The sequence below is a fragment of the Anopheles moucheti genome, chromosome 2 (assembly GCF_943734755.1).
Source record: "Anopheles moucheti chromosome 2, idAnoMoucSN_F20_07, whole genome shotgun sequence".
Lineage (NCBI taxonomy): Eukaryota > Metazoa > Arthropoda > Insecta > Diptera > Culicidae > Anopheles > Anopheles moucheti.
This window is the reverse complement of record NC_069140.1, coordinates 84,513,425-84,533,752: the sequence shown is the minus strand read 5'-3', so window position 1 is coordinate 84,533,752 and position 20,328 is coordinate 84,513,425. Positions and strand designations below refer to the sequence as shown.

General features: G+C 46.7%; 2 protein-coding genes across 2 annotated transcripts; both read left to right on the top strand.

Moving 5' to 3' along the window:
* Positions 1 to 2,093: 2,093 nt before the first annotated feature.
* LOC128310155 (serine/threonine-protein kinase BRSK2) lies at positions 2,094 to 16,211 on the top strand. Its single transcript, XM_053046721.1, has 13 exons — positions 2,094 to 2,303; positions 2,917 to 3,002; positions 3,136 to 3,276; positions 7,197 to 7,347; positions 7,427 to 7,642; positions 7,722 to 7,921; positions 8,126 to 8,481; positions 8,566 to 8,739; positions 8,830 to 8,988; positions 9,978 to 10,144; positions 10,226 to 10,582; positions 11,109 to 11,242; positions 11,509 to 16,211. The coding sequence occupies exons 1-13, from the start codon at positions 2,094 to 2,096 to the stop codon at positions 11,582 to 11,584; spliced, it is 2,427 nt and encodes an 808-aa protein (XP_052902681.1). The 3' UTR covers positions 11,585 to 16,211.
* Positions 16,212 to 16,326: 115 nt separating this feature from the next.
* Positions 16,327 to 19,774, top strand: LOC128310128 (mutS protein homolog 4-like). Its single transcript, XM_053046681.1, has 3 exons — positions 16,327 to 17,341; positions 17,410 to 18,186; positions 18,250 to 19,774. Exons 1-3 carry the CDS (start codon positions 16,373 to 16,375, stop codon positions 19,192 to 19,194), a joined length of 2,691 nt encoding a protein of 896 aa, XP_052902641.1. The 5' UTR covers positions 16,327 to 16,372; the 3' UTR covers positions 19,195 to 19,774.
* The last annotated feature ends 554 nt before the right edge of the window (positions 19,775 to 20,328 follow it).

Below are 20,328 nucleotides of genomic sequence, written 5' to 3'. Positions count from 1 at the left end.
TGCAAAACGGAGCAATTAAATGCTCTTTAATCTTTTGCGTTCTAAAAACGGGGAGGGCTACGGTACGGTAGCCCGCACTGTGCGGCTAATAGCAGCAATCAGTCACGCCGTGGTCACCGTAATCCTTGACACGTTTTGCAGCACAGATCTTTGTTTTAAAAAGGATTTGTGTTGTTTTTTACGTGTTATTAGTTGAACGATATGTAAAAATAAATAATGGTTTAGTTTAGGTGATAAGTATTTCAAACTGTGTAAGCGGGTCAAGGTGTATAGAGACCGAGCTGTACCTTAACGAAAACGGAAAAAAGGCTCGCTTTTGGGTTGTATTGTTTACCAATTTAAATTATTTTTCCTCATAATTTCATCATATTTTGTGGTGCTTCAATTATAGCAGAGCATCATTTACACCACGCGAAGATGGCCCATCACCGATGATGAATCATCCCCTAAAAATTGCAACCCCCTTTTTATTTACCAAAAACCCAGTCACTGAAGACACTTGACGTTTTGTGTAAATCTCACCCCCCCCCCCCCCTAACTTTAACGGAAAGAAACAACAAACGCACACACCCTTACGCCAGGACGGCGCTATCGTATGGTGTTGTCCCTGTATGGCGAGTGTGCTGTTTAGCAGCGAAGGCACCTAAAGAATTGCGCTTCCTGTCAAAAACTGCACGAAGCGACATCCGTGTGAGCGGTGAACGGGCGCACATGCGCGCACGCACCGAACGATATGCTGCTCACCACCCTCGTTGGTGAGCAGCTAGCGGAAAAAAAACGGTGGGCTCTCACAGCCGAAAACCCCCTTGCGATGGATGGTGAGCCGCGCGGAAAACCGTGAGATGTATCGATTTTTCGAAACGGGAATGGTGTAGCGAAAATCGGAGCGTTACGTTTCCACCGTTCGCGTGGTAGTGTGTCGCGGCAGCAGTCACAAAACGCTGTGTCTCTCTTGTGTGTTGGGGCTCCGGGGCCTTTTTTTTTCGTTTCAAACATCTTGCACGCCGCCGTGCGTGTGTCTGTGCGGAAGCAAATTTTTAAACACCGACCTTACCGCCTGTGTGCTTGAGGGGCGGGCGACACGCAAATCGATTGTGGGGGCTTTTTTTGGTGTGTGCGGCCGATGCAGCCTGAAGTACAAGCCGAACGGGTTTCGGTGTAAAACGGCCACCGAAAACGACATCCTTACACGGTCCTCCTTCCAGGCTCTGACCGCGCGTGTGTGTGTGTGTGTGTGGTGGGTCGCCACAGTGGCCAGTTCTTTGTGAAGCCGTGCTCCGTGCGCTGTGGGCGTGTACGTGTGCGTGCGTATGCGTATGTGTGCGAGCGTGTGCGTGTATGGGCGGAAAGAAAAGGGAAATTGCTCGTTTCACGTGTGCCGTTGCGTGTGTGTGCATGAATCTCGGTCGGTTTTTCCAAACTTGGAGGCCTCTAGCCGACCATTGTCGCTGGAATCGCGATTGGGCAGGGAATCGTCCAACAAGCAGCGAATGCCTTCGGGGCAGCAAAAGGATGTGTTGCGAGTGTGCGAAAGCGGCCCAGCTGCAGTAGCAATAGTGGAGTAGTTCTCGTTTGGCAGGCAGGAATCAATAGCTACTACAACGACATCCGTAGTGTTAGAAGTGAGTGTGTGTGTGTGTGGGCCGAGAACGGAAAGGGAAGGGCCCAAGAAGTCTGAAAGGACAACTGTGCACGGTGTCCACTGGATGTCACAAAAGTAGTCAAGCTAAACATCAGCCGAGTTTGCTGTAATTCGTGTGTGGACATAACGGGTCCAGAGTTCCGCGAGTTCCGCAAGTTTGTCGTAAGATATAACACCCTCAGTGTCGAAGAAGTGCGCCATGCATACGTGACGCACCACCACACCACGTACGGGCGTTTGTGATGTGCGTCCAACACTGCTGAGAGTTGGTGCTGTGCATGCCAGGGATCTTCCCACGACCCAGGATAACCTCCCCATCTCTCTGCCAGTGGACATCCGAGTGTCGTCGACCGGAAGGATTACCAGAGCAAGACGTCCCACCACGTCCGTCAGGCCCCCCCTTCGTAGTACCTGCTAGTAAGGGAAGGGGGTGTAAAAAGAAAACCCAACGATGAGTCGCGAAGTGCAGAAAGAGAATGCAACGCCCAGCACGGGTGGTACAACCGAGGGCCACCAGTACGTGGGCCCGTACCGGCTCGAGCGAACGCTCGGCAAGGGCCAAACCGGTCTGGTGAAGCTCGGTGTACACTGCGTACTCGGCAAGAAGGTGGCGATCAAGATTATTAACCGGGAGAAGCTCAGCGAGTCGGTGCTGATGAAGGTAATGGAAACACATACCCCATACCGCACCGTGCGTTCGCTCTTTGTTGTCTGTGGCCGGATGTTTCGTGGCTATCCTGACAAGGGGATGCCGCAGCTCGGCAAATCTTGGGGACCGATGGTCAACAAACAGCCAAACCGCGTTGATGGATTAGCCCGTGCAGAAAACATATGAGAAGTGAAGAAAAGAGTGTTACTGTTTACTCATCGCCGGTTTTCTTTTTTTTTGCGTGCGATGAGCGTCCCTAGTCACAAGTAACTGCAGGGCTTCCTGTCGGACCATGAAACACCCGGCCCTGGACGAACGGATAAACAGCGAACAGTGCAGCGAGTTGAAACTTTAATTAATTTTCTTATCCTATTTCTTTTCTCTTCTTTCAACTATTACTACTACTACTGCAACTTGCCTCCATTGCCTGCTGCGATCGGGTGATGCCTATTTGATGTCATGTTGTTACTGTGCTATGCGGGTTGCATACCTTTACCTACTTGGATCATTTGGAATTTGTCCGATCCGATATCGCGAAACCCTCTCTCGCTTGGGGTTTTTGGTGTCCTTTTCGGTTTTCCTTTTTTTTTATCTCTAAAACCCGGGCATCTTCGGGGGGTTGTAGGTTGAGCGAGAAATTGCCATCATGAAGCTAATCGACCATCCTCACGTCCTCGGGCTAACGGATGTGTACGAGAACAGAAAATACCTGTAAGTATGGCAAAGAGATGCCATAGCTCCCATTTTGTTCCTTTTTTGTTTCGCGCCTCCCCCTTAATTAGCATCTTTCTTCTTTTCCGGTTAAATGCCTTCGCAACGTACCTTCCGATTTATAACCGCGCAGATATCTCGTACTGGAGCACGTGTCCGGTGGTGAGCTGTTTGACTATCTCGTAAAGAAGGGCCGGCTAACGCCAAAGGAGGCGAGAAAGTTTTTCCGCCAGATCATCTCCGCCCTGGACTTTTGCCATTCGCACTCGATATGGTAAGTATCTCATTAAGGTGGAAGCCACGGTGTACTTTGGGTGTCGTTGTTGTTGTTGCGCGTTCTTTGTCTTCCCCGGGAAGCGTTTGGTGAAACATATTGCGGTGCTACAACTGAAACCGATGACGGAAAACGGACGATGCGTTACGTTGTTCTGTGTTTACTGGATTCACCGCGAGGAAATAGCCCGTTGCAGTAGAAGTGAATCCTTACAACACTGCTTACGACACAGACCAGGTGCACAATGTGTGTTGACCATTTGCGGTTTTTTTTTCTTCACCCTTCCATCCATTCGGGGACAGCTGGTGACACCTTTGGTGCTAGTGCTACGATGTAGCACAATGGATTTTCCGTAGCGCCCTTCAAATGGCACACAACAGATTGTGCCAATATTCCTCCCCAAAAAAGAAAAAAAAGAAACAAAATACAAAACCCTTTGCCGCTTGCGTGCCCTACAGCACGTAGTTAACATCGAAAGCGCCTGACATTATGTAATGCGCACAGCACAATACTCCCAAAAGGGGGTTTTGGGTAGTCCGCATATGTCAGAACAAAAGCGTTTCTGTTGCAGTTCCCGGCAGAAGGAAATAGTAATGGCACTTGTGTGCTTTATTTTCGGAGGTACACCATTAGTTGTTACTCCATTTCCGATGCTGGCAAAAGTGCATAAACAACACCTCGCACCACACTCAACATGGGTGTCTCAAAACTAGTGTTGTGCTTAATGAATCTTTTGAATCAATTAAGAGAATGAATGAATGAATCAATTACGAGAATGAATCGATGAATCATTTACGAAAATTTTGAGTGGTGAGTCATATTCATATGAATTTTAAATGAGTAGGGAGTCATATAGGAGTCTTATATATCAGTCATAAAGGAATCATATTAGGAATCGACTCCCAAAAGATTCATGACTCAAACCTCTTAAGGTCCGGGCAATTTGCTGTGATGTCAGATGTATCTTTAAGCATTCATAAATCTTTGAAGTAGAGATTTAGATGCATTCAGAATCATGAATCATGAATCTGAATCAGATTCACCCAACACCACACAATAAACCCGTAGTGTAAAGAAAAAGTGCCGAATTACCTGGACCGTGCCACAAAATGTTTTGCCAGGCACAAGGGAAAAGCCTGTGCAGTGCTTTGCATAAACAGTGAGATCATATGTCGTGTCCGGAAGTATAGGCAGCCGGTCGGTTCCGCCGATGCCGGGGGTTTGGGTAGACGAGTGTTACGAGCGCACTCGTCCCCGCGTGTGCCGCTGAGTTGAATAATTGATTTATGATTCGCACTTGTCGCAGGCCTCCTTGTTGTGCCTCCCCAACGCCTAACGTGCTGGTCAACGTGCCGTGGCTAATAGGGTGGGTGAAAGGTACAACAACAACAACCAAAAAGCAAGCAAACAAATGAACGCCACGACAAGCGGCTCACGAGCAAACCGCAGGATTTAACGCGCAACGTTGCGCGTTTTGTGCGATCGTTTATCGATCGTAAAAGCGAAAGCATCAACACCGTGTGGGAAGGCGATGAATAACGAAAAAAACACCATTCCGAAAAAGGAGTCCAATTGAGATTTTCCCATAAAAAATAGGCACTTGTTGAGCGTATCTTTATCGTTGTCCTTCGTTTTCGGTCCGGCACACGGGTGAATTTCGTCCCCAAAACTCCGCCGGACGATGATGCAGTGACGTTCGACGATGTAGCCACACGCGTGGGGAGGTCATCTCGGTGCGCGATTAGAGTTTTTTGTTGTTGTTGTTGGGTGGGAGGGAGGACGACGACAACGCAGAAATTTGGCCAATTACGTGTTGTCCGTAACATCTTCGGGTGAATTTTTGGGGCACCGCGCGCAGACGGAACACGGGGGGGCGGGCGATGGTTGTTGTTGTTCGGCGAGTTAAAATGCTGTAAAAGCGGTTGTGTGGGTGCGCTTTTTTTGTTTGCCTGTTATTCAGTGTGCGTACGTTTTTAATACAATTACGAAGAAAATTCCAAGCTAAAGGTTTTGCCCTTTTTTGAGGGGGGGAGTGAGAATGTTGGCCAAAGCAAAAAAAAAGAAAAGGGTACTGGGGCTGGAAAACGTCTTTGATGTGAAAATTGAACTTTGAACTTTGGAAAGTGTACTAAAAGCTTGCATTTAATATTAATCGAATACAACAAAAAACAGCTTTTCTCTTTTTGGGAAATATTTGCGAAAATCTTCCTTCATAAAGTTTTCCTCGCTCTTTCCCCTTCAATATATTCTCGCTAGGCTCTCTCGCTCCGGGTTGTTTCTAGATTTGAACCCGGAAACGACGATCGCTTTTGTGGGATCAAAGAAAGCTGCGTAACGCCTTTACCAATACTGCTACGAGACCTCTCTCCATACACCACTGCCGATACATTGTTTTAATCCGCTTACTAACCACTCCATCCGTACAGGGTGGACTCAAACGAAACAACGTTTTATCCTCACAAGCGCTATTCTAAATGTTCTCACCACGCAAAACCCGCAAAAGCAAAAAAAAAAGGGTTTTGTAAGAGGATTAGCTTCATACCGTCCCCGTCCCAGCATTTGGTCGATGGGAAATTATAATTTCAATGCGAATCGAATCCTTCCGATTCCTTCTTGCCCGGGTGCGACTCTGCGCGTTGAAGAAGGACACACATCGCCAAGTACACGGACCGCTATCCGTTTCCTCCTGCTGGGTTGGCGTCAGTCGGATCGGTTGTAGCCGGTGACATTGTGTGTTGTCGCATCGAGCTGCCCGAAGCACGGATGGCTTACGTTTCGCGGTATATGTTTTTAATTCAATCTCCAGTCGTGTCGTGTGCCAAGTTTTACTTGCCGTGTATATACATTTGCGTGCCTGCATACACTGCCGTGGCGCGCTTGCACAAGCAAGAGAAATGTATCACATTGACGTACCTCGGCAGTGCTAATCACAAGATGCTGTGTTATGCTACAGTTGAGCGATAATATAGAAGGGAGTGATTTTTTCTTTGTTCACAACACAATAAACTGAATGCACGTGGGCTAGCGCCAAAGTGGAGTATGCTCGCGTAGGTTGACGAACGCAGGTTTTCGAGCGCTCGCTGAAACATGTCACAAAGAAAAGTTTAAAGAAACCGGTACGCAAGTGCCTGGCATGGTGCTAGAAAAGCTTCAGTCTAAGAGCGAACCCCAAAAAAAAAAAAAAAAACAACAACCCAATCAAAGTATCGGAAATTTCCAGTAGCATGTGAAACAAAGAGTGACGGTTCCCAGGCGCCCAAGCGTTGCTAGCCAAGAATCTTGGCAAAACGACAAACAGACGCACGCTCCGAGCCATTGTCGGTACCGTGACCGTCGGCTATATCTCGCAAACTCCGGGGACGCACCAAAAAAAAAAAAGAAGACGCAAAACTCCTGCCAGCTTTCGCAAAAAGGCAACGCAACCCGAGAAAACATTGTCTGGCGGCGTCTGCCGTTGTAGTACTACCGTGGTCCGCAACGCTGCAACGTACGCTTCTGGGCTGTGATTAAATTAAATTACACTTTATGGCACTTTGTGCCGCCCGCTAGGGGACGAGATGGAAAATTGTAAATGTTTTGATTGTGGTCCAAAAAACTCGATTCAACACAGACGATGCGTGGTGTGTGTCCATTCGTAAGGTGTGAAGCATTAGGCTTTCACACCGAGCTGGGCTCCGTCGATAGTCGATGAGGGCTGGCGTGTTGAGGTGCATGAAAAATTCTATTTTCTCCCTGCTCCAGCGGCATCTGTGTGGACGTTATTGGCAGCATCAGCTGGATGCAGGCCCGGGGGTTTTTTTTGCGAGAAGGGATTTAAATATTGCAGCTCGTAATTAAATTTCTTCTCACGATCGTATTGAAAGAGGTGCTCGATACGTTTCATTTGTTGCTTACGCCATATTTTCACCTTTCCGGAATAGCCACCGGGATTTGAAGCCGGAAAATCTGTTGCTGGACGACAAGAATAACATTAAGATAGCAGATTTTGGAATGGCGTCACTGCAGCCAGCTGGCTCCATGCTGGAAACATCCTGCGGATCGCCACACTACGCCTGTCCGGAGGTGATTCGGGTAAGTACTACTTGCATCTACTGCCGGCCGGGCAAAAACCGGGGGCGCACCTCTTCTAACCTCGATCGGATCATCGCAGGGCGAAAAGTATGATGGCCGACGGGCGGATGTGTGGTCCTGCGGGGTAATACTGTACGCGCTGCTGGTCGGTGCACTACCGTTCGACGACGACAACCTGCGGCAGCTGCTGGAAAAGGTGAAACGAGGCGTGTTTCACATACCACACTTTGTGCCGCCGGACTGCCAAAGTTTGCTGAAGGGCATGATAGAGGTGAACCCGGAAAAGCGGCTTACCGTAAGTAGGACCGTGTGGTCCAGGGCTTTACGCGAGGTTCGATTTGGCAATAATGGTGCCCTGTTATTACACTCACTAGTTGGCAGAAATCAACAAACATCCGTGGGTGACGGCCGGTGGGAAGGGTGAGCTGGAGCTGGAACTGCCCATGATGGAGGTCGTCCAGACGCACGTCATCCCGAACGCGTCCTCCGTCGACACGGACGTGCTGAATGCCATCTGTTCGCTCGGTTGCTTCAAGGAGAAGGACAAATTGATACAGGAACTGCTTAGCCCACAGTAAGTAAATGAGGTCAAGCACGGTAGTTGATTCGATTTCCTGGCTGTTCGCCAAGGGGAAGTTTCGTCCGAATGTCGAAGAACCTTACGCTAACGCCCAAATGTATGCAAAAAAAAAGCAACGGGACAGGGAAATTAATCAATAGCGACGTGTATTTTTATTGTGTTTGTTTTGCAAACCATCTCACTATCTCACGCTCGCAGCCACAATACGGAGAAGGTGATTTACTTCCTGCTGCTGGATCGGAAGCGACGGCGACCGGCAATCGAGGACGAGGAGGACGTGCTGAGACCGCGCAACGACATCATTGAGATCGCCGACCCGCCCCGGAAACGGCTCGATACGTGCAGAATCAATGGTAGCAGCAGCCTTTCGTACGGACAGATCAGCGAGGGCTCGCCGTTAACCTCACGGCGGCAGACGTTCAACAATGGCCATCGTAGCCACAGTGGCAGCACCAGCAGTGGTAGCCGTCGGTCACCGTCGTCGGTTCCACTGTCACGTAGCTCATATCAAAGTCCAACGCGCGGTGTCGTTGTCAACTCCTCGCAACCACTGAGTATGGAAAACCGGATCCAGATGCGAAGGGCCCTTGCTGTCAAGCCAACGATTAACATTCCGCAATGCTCTTTTTTTTTGGCAGATCAACTCCATCCACCATCATCGCCGAATGCGGCCTCGAACCGACACTCCAACTACTCGCCAAGAAGCAGCACCAAGTCGCAGGTCATCGATTCCTCCTCGCCGGTTCACCATCGGGCCAACTCCGGTCCGGCCGTAACGGTTGGGCTGTTTTCGGAAACTGACTCCAACAACAGTGAGTACCTCTCAACAGGTAACAGGGAGGAATCACAGCAGGACATATGCTAACATGGTCTCCCCTCTTCGATTTTTTGCCACCTTTCAGTGACATCATCAATCAATGCCATCCCGGGCTCGCCGATACTGGGCAGTCCGCAACAGCTGCAGGCCGTTACTACCGGCAGCCAGCTGTGGAAGACTCGACTGACGAACATTAAGAATAGTTTCCTAGGAAGTCCAAAGTTTCATCGTAGAAAAATGCAAAGTAAGTAGCAATTAACTACAATTACTTTTACTATTATCATTATTATTTTATAAACAATACATGTTGTGGAGATAAGTAACGATGTACTGTGTATTATTGGTACTCGAGGTACCTCGCGCCCGCTTAGTTCGCGTGGTGTATGATCCGTCAGTGAGATTAATTTTTGAGGAATCTTGAATGATTTATGGATCTGTGGTATAGATATTCAGACATCCAGTTTAAAGATACATCCAGAGTCATTAAACTGAATCAGATTCAATCAACACTTCGTACTTACTTATTAGGCGCAACAACAGCTCTGTGCTCTTGTTCTGATACACGAGTCCTCTAAATCCCTCATGGTCGAGCAGTATCGTCTCCATTATTCCGACCTTCCGGGTGGACACTTCAACGCCATCACTTCATCTCAAATTGGGGGGTCCACACCTCCGCGGTCCTTGAAGATGACCTTATAGGAACTTACGGAGTGGGTCATCCGGTGTCATTCTCATGACATAAGATAGTAGGTTTATCGTACAGCTAGTAGCGCTCTTCATTATAGCGTTCTCTCCATTGTTCTACCACACATACGGGACCGAAAATCCTTCTGAGCATCTTCCTCCTCTCGAACGCGGCTCGGAGATCTTTATCAGTTTTAGACAAAGTTCATGTCTCAGAGGCGTATGTGAGTACTGGAACTGTACAAGTTCTATTTAGTGCCAGCTTCGTTCGTTGCAACAAGTATTTTGAGTAGGGAAGTTTCCTCAGACTACAGCCCAAGAATCCTAACGAGCGTCTCAACATCAATATTGTTGTCGATGGTGACTTTTGATCCCAACGCAACTTCCAATCTTTGAAGAACTGAAGTTATACTAAAAATGTTTAAAGCTTCCACTTTTAGAAGTCTTGGCTTTAAAGAGTAGTAGACATAACTGGATATACTGATCTACTTTCCTCTCACTAGATGTGTAGTACAATGCATTAACATTCCCATTTCGTCCATTTATCAGTATCCACAGAAGAAGTGCATCTTACTCCGGAGTCATCGCCGGAGCTGACGAAAAAGTCTTGGTTCGGGAACCTGATGACGACCGAAAAGGACGAAACGTTCACAGTATTAGTGAAGGGCAAACCGCTAGCGACGGTTAAAGCTCACCTGATCCATGCCTTTCTATCGGTAGGTTAAAAAGGGGTTTATTTGGTGGAGGACAAGCACCGTTTGCCATAACAAGCACCATAACCCATCCGGATTTTGCAGATGACTGAGCTATCGCATAGCGTCCTTTCGCCAATGTCTTTCCGTGTGGAGTACAAGCGCGGTGGTACCGGACCGACGATGTTCCAGCGGCACGTCCGGATACAGGTCGACATCAATACGATCTGCAAGCAGGGTGACGTCGGTGACATGCTGTTCGCCATTACGTTTACGCTGATCTCCGGCAATATACGCCGGTTCCGACGTATCTGTGAGCACATACAGGCGCAGGTCTGCTCGAAGCGTTACCCTGCGCTGAGTAGCCCGACGAACCAGCACAACAACAAGGTGGCCAACAGCGTGGCCGAAAGTATATCCTGTGGGTCCGATTCAAGCGATCGCATCAACTACAACAAACACGTAAGTAGAGCATAATGCGCTGGTATTGGTATTGGGGTTCCTGGCCGTTCGGAAAGCCAGTCTCACTCGGGCACTCGCCTCGACTGGGTGGGTGCGTTTGTGTGCGTTAGTTTGTATCCTTGACCTACCGGTGCCAGCTTCCATTTTCCGCTCAGTGCCCATTTGTTCTTCCACTTTGCCGCCATTCTCGTTCTCTCTCGCTCTCTCTAATGTCCTTTCTTGCTGCTCAGTGCGCGTTCGCTGCTTCTAATGCATGCTTTTTATCCATTGGTTTTGTTTGTTTGTTAACCTTTTTTTTCTGGGACCTCCTGTTTCATTCTCCACACTGTACTGTACGGATTTAATTGGCTGGACCATATTACCACGCCCTTCCATACCACACCATACAAACAAACCACCCCACTTGTGATCTGTGACCGACCCGGGATGTTCCGGCACTTCCCGCTTCGCACGCGGCTGCTTCCACACGTGTGTGTGTGTGTGTATGTCTACCAACACTGGCACTGTCACGCGCATTGGACTTTAGAAGGAGTCTGACATCGAGCAGGAAACGTTCTACGATACGACCAGCATTGGGAAGACGCGCCGATCGTCGGCCACCTCGTCCAACAAAAACTCAGTATCATCGGATGAAATCGAAATCAAAACCGTACGCTCGAGGTAAGTAGCTCGTGTGTGCGCGTGTGCGTGTTCATTTGTGTGCCTATTGTTCTGTTTGGTAGACAAATATTTTTTCCGTTGCTTTGTTACACGTGGTATTGCTGTACTGTACCGAACGGAGAAGGAGATACATTTGGGAGCGGTTTTGTTTTCGAACTAATCAAAGTCTAAACATTTTAGTGTACTTAGCTCACTTAGCACGTCACCTCGTGCTGAATCTCCACTGTCTCTAATCTCTTTCCCTCTCGTGTGTGTGTTTTTTTTAGCTCGGAATCCACGGAACGTGAACGGGAACGCAGCACGGAACGGCCGGCGGCCATGTCCGGTAGTGCGCTGGTATGAGAATTATTTCTCTGATAGGATTCAGCGAACAGTGGCCCTCCCGAGATGGTGGAGGTAGCCGGACCGAATCCTACACGCAACGCCGAACCGCTCATCGCCGCTCGTCCGGACGTCACCGGTGACGCAGACCATGCGAACGCGATCGCAACTGCCGAAGATATTGACGATACCGGCGAGCTGATGGAGTTAATTGCAAACCAAATGGAGATCTGACTATAAAACTTCACACTCCCATGTACGGCCTTCTCAGCGGCCTTCTTCCTAGCATCCTTCCTTTCCATCTTTAGCTAATCGGGCAGAGCCACCACCATGTGTGACCCGGTGTATGCGCCCTCTCCGCCACTGCGGTTGGTGTGTCAGTGTGACTGCGCGGTCAGCCACGCCACCGGGCGTAAACCGATACCGTTCCAGCAGACGAACAATCCATATACTACAACTACTAGTGCTATTTCTACTACTTATCGCTACTATTGAATACTAGCCGTGTGGAGCGCGCACGTTGGACCGGAACCGTCAAGCTGGAGTCAGTAGGGGAGCTTTGAAACTATCGAACGGACTTTGCCCACATGTTTGGCAACCCAACTACGTATTATGGTCAATTTCGTATCAATCGCATCGAGTAAACGTTAGCATCACGATAAGAGCTACTTTCCCCCGTGACGATAAGACACAAGCCCAGGAAAAACTCATTTTAGAAACTCATTTAAGCTTAAATAGAAACGAATAGAATACGTCCCCCAAGAAGTACTCAATACCAGGCAATGGGAAACTGTGCTATACTTAAGGCTTATTCAAATCTTCATGAGGAGCGATTCTAGTGGGAAGTTTAAGGGCACATCATACAGAGTTTTGCGTTTTTGGAACGTATAGTACGATATTACATAACGCACGCACACACTCACCTACACACAGTGGGATTGGAATCCGTTTTGGGACAACCAGTGTTGGGTCAAGTGGCACATTGAGCTGAGCGAACCGCTCGTTTGAGCTTTGAGCTGACAGATTGAGGCAGCTCCATCGCTCACGATCCAACACTAGGTGTCGCCATACGAACACAACGCCTAACAGAAATAATACGTACGGAGGGAGTATACAATACAGCCAACTTGATCTTGAATGTCCAAGGATAAACGATTTAACGATTTTAGACCTCAACATTACTTATCTTTGTGACACTGAAGATGGAAATGAAAGATGCACCTAGAAGCATGTGAGAAGTGTTGGTAAAAGAAAATGGTCGGGAGTTACAGAAAGCAGAAAAAAAAACGGATACTCTGGGAAGAATGGATAGTGTTTGGCAGAGTTTCGGACAGTATGCAGCATGTCTCTACATTACATTGCATGTGCCGAAGAAAAAGAAAATACAACATGGAACCATATACTTTATCTAAGCTAGTCAAGAAACAAAACAAGCTACCAGGGTGTGGTAGGTAAGCAGCTAAAACAGATTAAAGAAAACAAAAATAAGCTCCTAGTACTATGCTATACTACTCACACAAACACGACTACCTACTGCTTTACAAAACACAACAAAACAATGGTATTCAATGGTGACACAGTAGCTAACGGAGATGATAATGAAGTCGTTTAAATGCTCCTAAATATGAAACTACTAATAGACTAGCGAGAAACGTGGGGTGGACGCAGTACGGTGGAAATAACTTTGTTTGTCTAATCCTTTCTCAACCGCGCGGTGAAGATACACTCTCGAGGTACGAACTAAACGCAACCAAAAAAAGCTAAAACCCTTACCCAAACATAACATGATGGATAGCACGTGTGCAAAATTTAGTCTAATTGCTGCCATTTCTCAGCCGATTTCCGTAGTGGTGATGGTGTCCGTCGAGGGAGTACATACGATAAGGTCAGTCGTTTAAGAAAACAAATCACAGTTATAGTGCAATTCGTAACAGAGTAAGGGCTAGGGATAGACGCACTCGTTCGGCAATGCGAGTGTGCTAAGCGCGGGGCATCCATGTTTGAAAGCTTTGCTTTTGCTATTTTCCTTCATTTGATGAGGCTAGTGTAATGATTGTTTTATAGTCGTTTTCGCTTGCTACAAACGGTTTTTATATAAGGGACGTTGTACTGAAGGGGTACTCTCACAGCACACTGCAACAACAGCATACACGTATAACGGCAAAGAACGGAGGCTATGATACTGTGAACCGTAGTATCTGACGACATAAAAATCAAAACAGGAAGTACCGCACTCCTACACAGTGATGCGCAATGTAAAAAGGAAGGGGAAAATCAAGGTGGTGTACTGCAAAATGATCGCAACACCCAAATTAATATGCAAATAATCGACGAACCACGAACGCTTATTAGTTATATTGCCTAAACGTTGAGGAGAAGTGGAGGAACCCCCATTAGTTGGCACTTTGGTAGTACACAATGTCTACCACGTGAGGAGGTAGTGTAATAGACTATGCAGGAGTTTGAGCAAGACAAGCATTATTTTTCCTAGTTAAACATAATTTTGATTTTTATAGAATAATCAAAACTCATGAACAGTGTTTCTCTAGCTTAAGCTAAAATTAATACGTTGATCGGTTAATTTTTCACAGTAAAGATACTGCAATTTCATTACTATCACCGTTTCGATTTGCTGTAATGTATCACTAGTTCACAAGAACGGGGAGTTCTTTCACGTGCGTTTATAGCGGGTAGTTAGTGTCTTCAGGAACATGCGGCTTCAGCTTTCGACTACTAACACTGCGCCAGAGGCTGCGTACTAACCGGAACGGATCATACTCATACATATGTCTGATCTTATGAGGAGGTGAGTCGCAACGAATAGGGAAGGACGTCATCGTCCGGTAGCTCAAGATGTGACGTTTGTTGCAATTGTTTCACTAGTCCATAATTAGATAAACAGGCTATTGAATATCTAAACAGCAGGAAGAACACAACACACACTCAATCTTATTCACAAACGATCGACATACTCAAAGTTAGACATTCGTAGGGTTCTACACTGACATCCGATGATATTCACCGAGTATCCGAAGGGCATTAGGTAAGGAAATCAAAACATATACCGAGCGAAACCCGGAACACACCTGCACATCTACTCACCAAAGGCAAGGAGTTTCCTTTTGTTTGGTCGCTTTCGTTCAACAACCACTACCATAAGTACAATGCGTGTTTGAAAAAAGAAGAAGAAAGATGGCGCCACGCATACAAAACAAACACAATGAATCAAAATCATCTATACCAATTGAATTAGCAAACATGGCAAAACAGTACGAACAGGAAACGAAACACAAATACCCAAAATAACAAAACGAAAGCTTTTAAACCAGGTACGTATGATGCTTGTGTAAACTAAACGATACTTTTCTCAATTTCCTACTAAACGGAGAGCTTAGCAGTTGAGCAGGGACGCATTTTGGGCAAAGGTTGGTGTGCGTAAGGACCGTGATTTTTGCAGTCTATTAAACACTCACACACTACAGTAACTGGCCGTAACTGGCACTTTGACGAAGACGTGCGGTAAGGAGACAAAAAGTTGTAAAAAGAATTGAAAAGAACATAAGTAAAGCGAAGGGCTACTTTCCAAAATTTCACACTAACGCGAAACACACTACTAAGGGCAAAAACAAGAAAACAAAACAGGCTAAAACGCAAAATTTGTAATAAAATACCGCTTAACCATTGAACAAAGAAAAGGGAATTAAGATAAAAACAAAACAAAACAAAAAAACAAAAAGCTTGTGCAAATATTATACAGTGCTAGTCGTTATAGTTGTTGCAAATAAAAAAGAAAAAGAAACGGGGAATGAAGGAAGAATGGTAGCATTAATAATATGATCATGAACAATGTAAGAAAACAATGTACTGGAAACAATGTAAATGAAGTGTTTGAGAGCTTTTGCATTATGGAAAGGAAAGACAGTGTAATCAAATCGCAATAAGGCAGCAGCAAATGTGACGCAGACTCGTTACTTGTACATGTAAAAATTGTAATGGAACTGGGATGGGAGTGAATTGGTGTACGAATGTGTGTGTGTGTAAAGTGCGTGGGATGAAAATGGAAAGCGAATAAAGGACAGGGTAGGCGCGATAGAATGGAAACGCAAGCTAAAATAACCAAAGTGAAATATACAACAACAAAACGAGCAAAATTTGAACATAACAACCGCAAAGTAGATAGCACTGTGCCATCAAAACTAGTTGCAAACTAACACAAACCCCGTTTGCGTAACATTGAAATAGAAAGCGATAAACGTTCACCGGCATTTAGTAACACACACAACACAAATAGTAACAGATAGCACTCCACCGTGACGCCATTTTGCATGGTGTGAGTGTATGCATTTGGGGGAAATAGTACATCCTAAACCACGGCAAGTGAATTAATAGCAGCAACGTAACGCTAATTGTAAAATTGTGCAGAGATAAAAGAACCCAATGTTTTTTTTTTGTAAAAATGAAGAAAAAAGAGAAACAGAACCTAATGACCGACGTGGCCGGTAACATATAGTAACGTTTCCGTTGGTGCTGGGACGACCGCAAACGACTGTTGCTCCCGTCCTCTCAGCCAACGGGACCGGGAAGCTTCGCGGGTGTGTGTTTGTGTTGCGAAGGAGGGAAATAATATACAATTTCGAAATACACGCCATTGAAATTACGTACCGTTGTTTTTGGGGGTTTTAGTATTGCGTGGTGACAGCATCGCAGTAGGCAGGTAGGTAGGTCTACGCACACTTGTTGTCTTAGTTCACATTCAACCGTGATCTAGTGTGCAGGTGGTACTCGTGTAGACAGCATCCTTCGGGCCTGATGAATTTTATCCCGTACCGTAGTAAAAGTGTTCCTCCGTCGGTGGCTGGTTTGCCGGCGGTAGTACGTGGTCGTGATGTGAATCGAAATGAGCGATCGATGCCCTACAGTCGAAACAGATCTTTGTCCGGTTATCAACATGAATCCAGCATCCCTAATGTTGCTGGCCAATCCGATCGTTCCGGAAGCAACGCTGGAAGAGACGGTGCTTACGTTATTGTGGTAATTGCCGAGGGTCGTGGACATGCGGCTCTTGAGGTCGGTTTAGCAGCTATAGATGTTACTTCGCCGCATCTCAAGATCACCCAGTACGGTGATAACTTTTGGTACTCCGTTACGCTTACGACGCTGCATAGTCTCGATCCGGCCGTGGTCTACTTTTCCGAGCATGCACTAGCAAACGGGACGTCGTATCTTCCGAAGCTGATACACCAATTCTTACCGCAAACGAAAGTGTTTGGTATGGGAAGATCGTACTTCAATGATAGTACCGCTGAGAGCTACATGTCGCAACTGTGCAGCCGTGATTATGCAAAGCTTCGGGGATTGATCCACAACAAGTACTACGGAATGGCTTCCTGTGGCGCATTGCTAAGACACTGCATGGAGACGGCACTGCTGCAGATTGCTACCAGAACACTTAAGCTGAGTTACATCGACAAGATGTCTACGATGACGATGGATGTGGAATGCATTGGGCAGCTGGAACTGCTAGGACCGCTCCAGAAAGGGGACGAGAAGAAATCACTCTTTGGGTTTATGAACCGTTGCATTACCTCAATCGGTAAGCGCCATCTGCGGGCAAATATTATTGAGCCATGGACGAGTCGTACGCGGTTGGAGATGCGCTTGAAGTGCATTCGGGAATTGCTAGCGCAACCGGTACTTCTTCAGACTATACGCCGAACTTTGACTGAGGTTAAGGATGTTGGAGGATTGCTTAAGCTATCGGTGGACATTGATCGAATGGTAAGTTGTTGGGCAAAAGGAGAGAAGTAAATTACAAGTCTATAATAGAATACTCTTTCTTTTTCCAGAAATCAACTCATCAAAATACAATTCATATGCTCAATCAAGCGTCAAGCCTTCGGAACGTGCTGAAAGTAGTACCAAAGCTGCGTGATCTGTTGCGAGATGTACACGCTGAGTATCTTGGTGATTTGAAACAAACTCTCGAAGAACCGGCGTACGCTGATCTGCTCACGAAGATATGCGAAGTGTTGGACGATAACCCAGTCGAACGAAACACAACCTACAATAGGCTATTCCTTGTCCGTGCCAAAATCAATTCCATATTGGACCTGCTCCGGTCCTTATACTCCGGAGTTATAGACGAGATCCGTCAGTACGTGGCAGAGCTAAGCCTTGCAACCCGGATGCAATTAAAACTACACCATTCCAAGCAGCACGGGTTCCATCTGATGTACGTGCTGGCGAACGAAGAGGTGGATAATGTGGCGGAACAGTTGAGCCGAAACTTTCAGATACTATCACGGAACGGCCGTCGGTATACACTCTCAAACGGACGGTTGATGGCGTTCAATGATAAACTAAGTTCAGTTGGGAAAGAAATCGACGAAATTAGCTACGGGATTATCCGCGGATTGATCGAGAGCATCCGGGATAGTATAGACGCGGTGTATAATCTGGTCGGATGTTTAACGGATCTGGACGTCGTGCAGTCACTGGCAACCGTTAGCCAGGGGAAAGAGTTCTGTGAGCCAAGCTTTGGCGAAGAGACAAAGATAGTTTCCGGAAGACATCCGCTACTGGAAAGCTTCTATGGTGAACGAAAGATTGTACGAAACAATGTGGTAAATTGGAAGGTTATTGTGGAGGTACAATTGGAAATTAACTCCTGCTTTACTCTTTTTTAGATCTCCACACCAGAGTACAATGTGTTTATCGTTACGGGCCCTAACATGAGCGGAAAATCGGTGTACATGAAAACGATCTGCATTTTACAGATTATGGCCCAGCTGGGGTGCTACATTCCGGCAGCACATGCTCAGGTACGGATCGTGGACCGTCTGCTAACCATATTCGGCGAAGCTGACAATCTTCAGCAATATGATACAGAGTCTTGCCAGATGTACAACAAGCTGCAATTTGTGCGGCATTGTCTAACTGCGAACAGTTTGATCATAATCGATGAGCTGTACGGAGACACTCATCTTCCCGATACAACCAGTACCAAGTGGGCACTGCTTGAGTGCATCATTGACCACGTTGGATATGTTGAGGAACGTCGGCAGGAAACAACCGTACCGACGCTGGTCTCCATTCGAAAACCATTCATTTTCATAACGACACACTGTATGGATCTGTTGCGACCGCTGGAGGTACATCACAATGTTTCACAGCTCTGTTTGCAAACGGAAACCGTCCAGGTGGACGGTGTGGTGCGACTGCGGTACAAGTACGTCGTCGTCGAAGGACGCACGGCGGTCAAAAGCTATGGATTGTCACTCGCACGTACCGTCAACATTCCAAAGGATGTGCTAGACCGTGCGGAGCAACTGTGCCGGGAGGACTTAAAGCAACATCTTGCCGAATCTGCGGCCAATAATCGATCGCACAATCGTACCGGCAATCTATCGACGACCACAAACAACACCCTATCCACACAGGGAAGCTTCAATGAGTTTTTCAAACTGTTCTATCACATTTACGGCAAGGTAGCGCACAGTGTACGTAACGCCGCGAATGTACAGCAGCATCTAACCGAGCAGCTCGATCAGTTTCTCGCTTCCGTACCGGAAGAAGTGCGAGAATTTCTCCGGGTAACGCCCCTGGAGCAATTGCTTCAACTTGACGCCTGACGTTCGTGCCCCGCTGTTGTTGATCGCGTGCTTTACTGCTGATGCAAGTATTTGTTGTTTGTTTTCGCCGTTTTTTTTCATCAGGGTCATGATACGACGGGTCGAATAAACAAGTGTTTAGTAGCGCAATTTAGTGCTTACCCTTAAGCTGCCGCTGCCGTTCCTCCTTTGATACTGCGTTGCATGCTTCAATCCACGTTGGAGTTGTTTTTCTCGTGGCAGCCTTGGCATGTATCGCGCGCATCTTTGGAGGAGTGTCTAGACTGCCGGGCGTACGGCAATGAATTCAATCGAATGACGGCGAAGTACATTGATTGAGTTGTTTATTGGTCGGCCGGGAACATTGATGATTATTAAACTGAAAGGAGAAAGATCAAGCTATTAGTTCAGTTTGGGGTTTTGAGGATGGAAAGATATTTAAAAAGAGCATTCATACGTTTAGTAGCAATATATTTAGCAACTAGCAACACCATTCAATCCTTCTTCGTCGTCAGTGTGGCAACGAAACTCGATGCAAGTCCAATTGAAAGCGATGATCATGAGCTTCAATTCACTCATAAAGCAAATCGAGCGTGCAATTGTGCGGTTTTTATTATTCCATTGCGTCTTTGCACGCGCTATAGCTAACCTTTGAGCATGCCTTGTCGTGAACCATCCGGAAGAGAGCGGGATGGTATATTTGTTTACCATTGGACAATACTCAAATTGCCCACAGCAACAAAAAAACGAATAGAACAGCACCAGAATTTAATCGTGCGTACATAAATCTGGTTGAATCCGGATTAGCTACGGTTAGCAACGGCACATGGTGCCCTTTTCGCGCCGGGTTATCGGTTAACCAAAATTACCGAAATGGAATGTTGCTCGGTTTGCTTATCACATGTGCGCAAATTTAGCAAAAACCGGTCCATTCCGGAACGGTTGTGCTGGGTGCCGAAAATCTGCTGCCCAGTTTGACCATGCATTGCTGGACCAAATTCACGTGATGATAACGAACCTCGACCCGTGAATGCGTTGCTAGCGAAGTGTTGAACGTTTGCAATAGAACGGCGGATGAATTCCGTCGTTAACAAGTCAAACAGAAGTTGACAGTGAGATATATTGAATTGCACTTGAAACTCAATGAAGGAAACG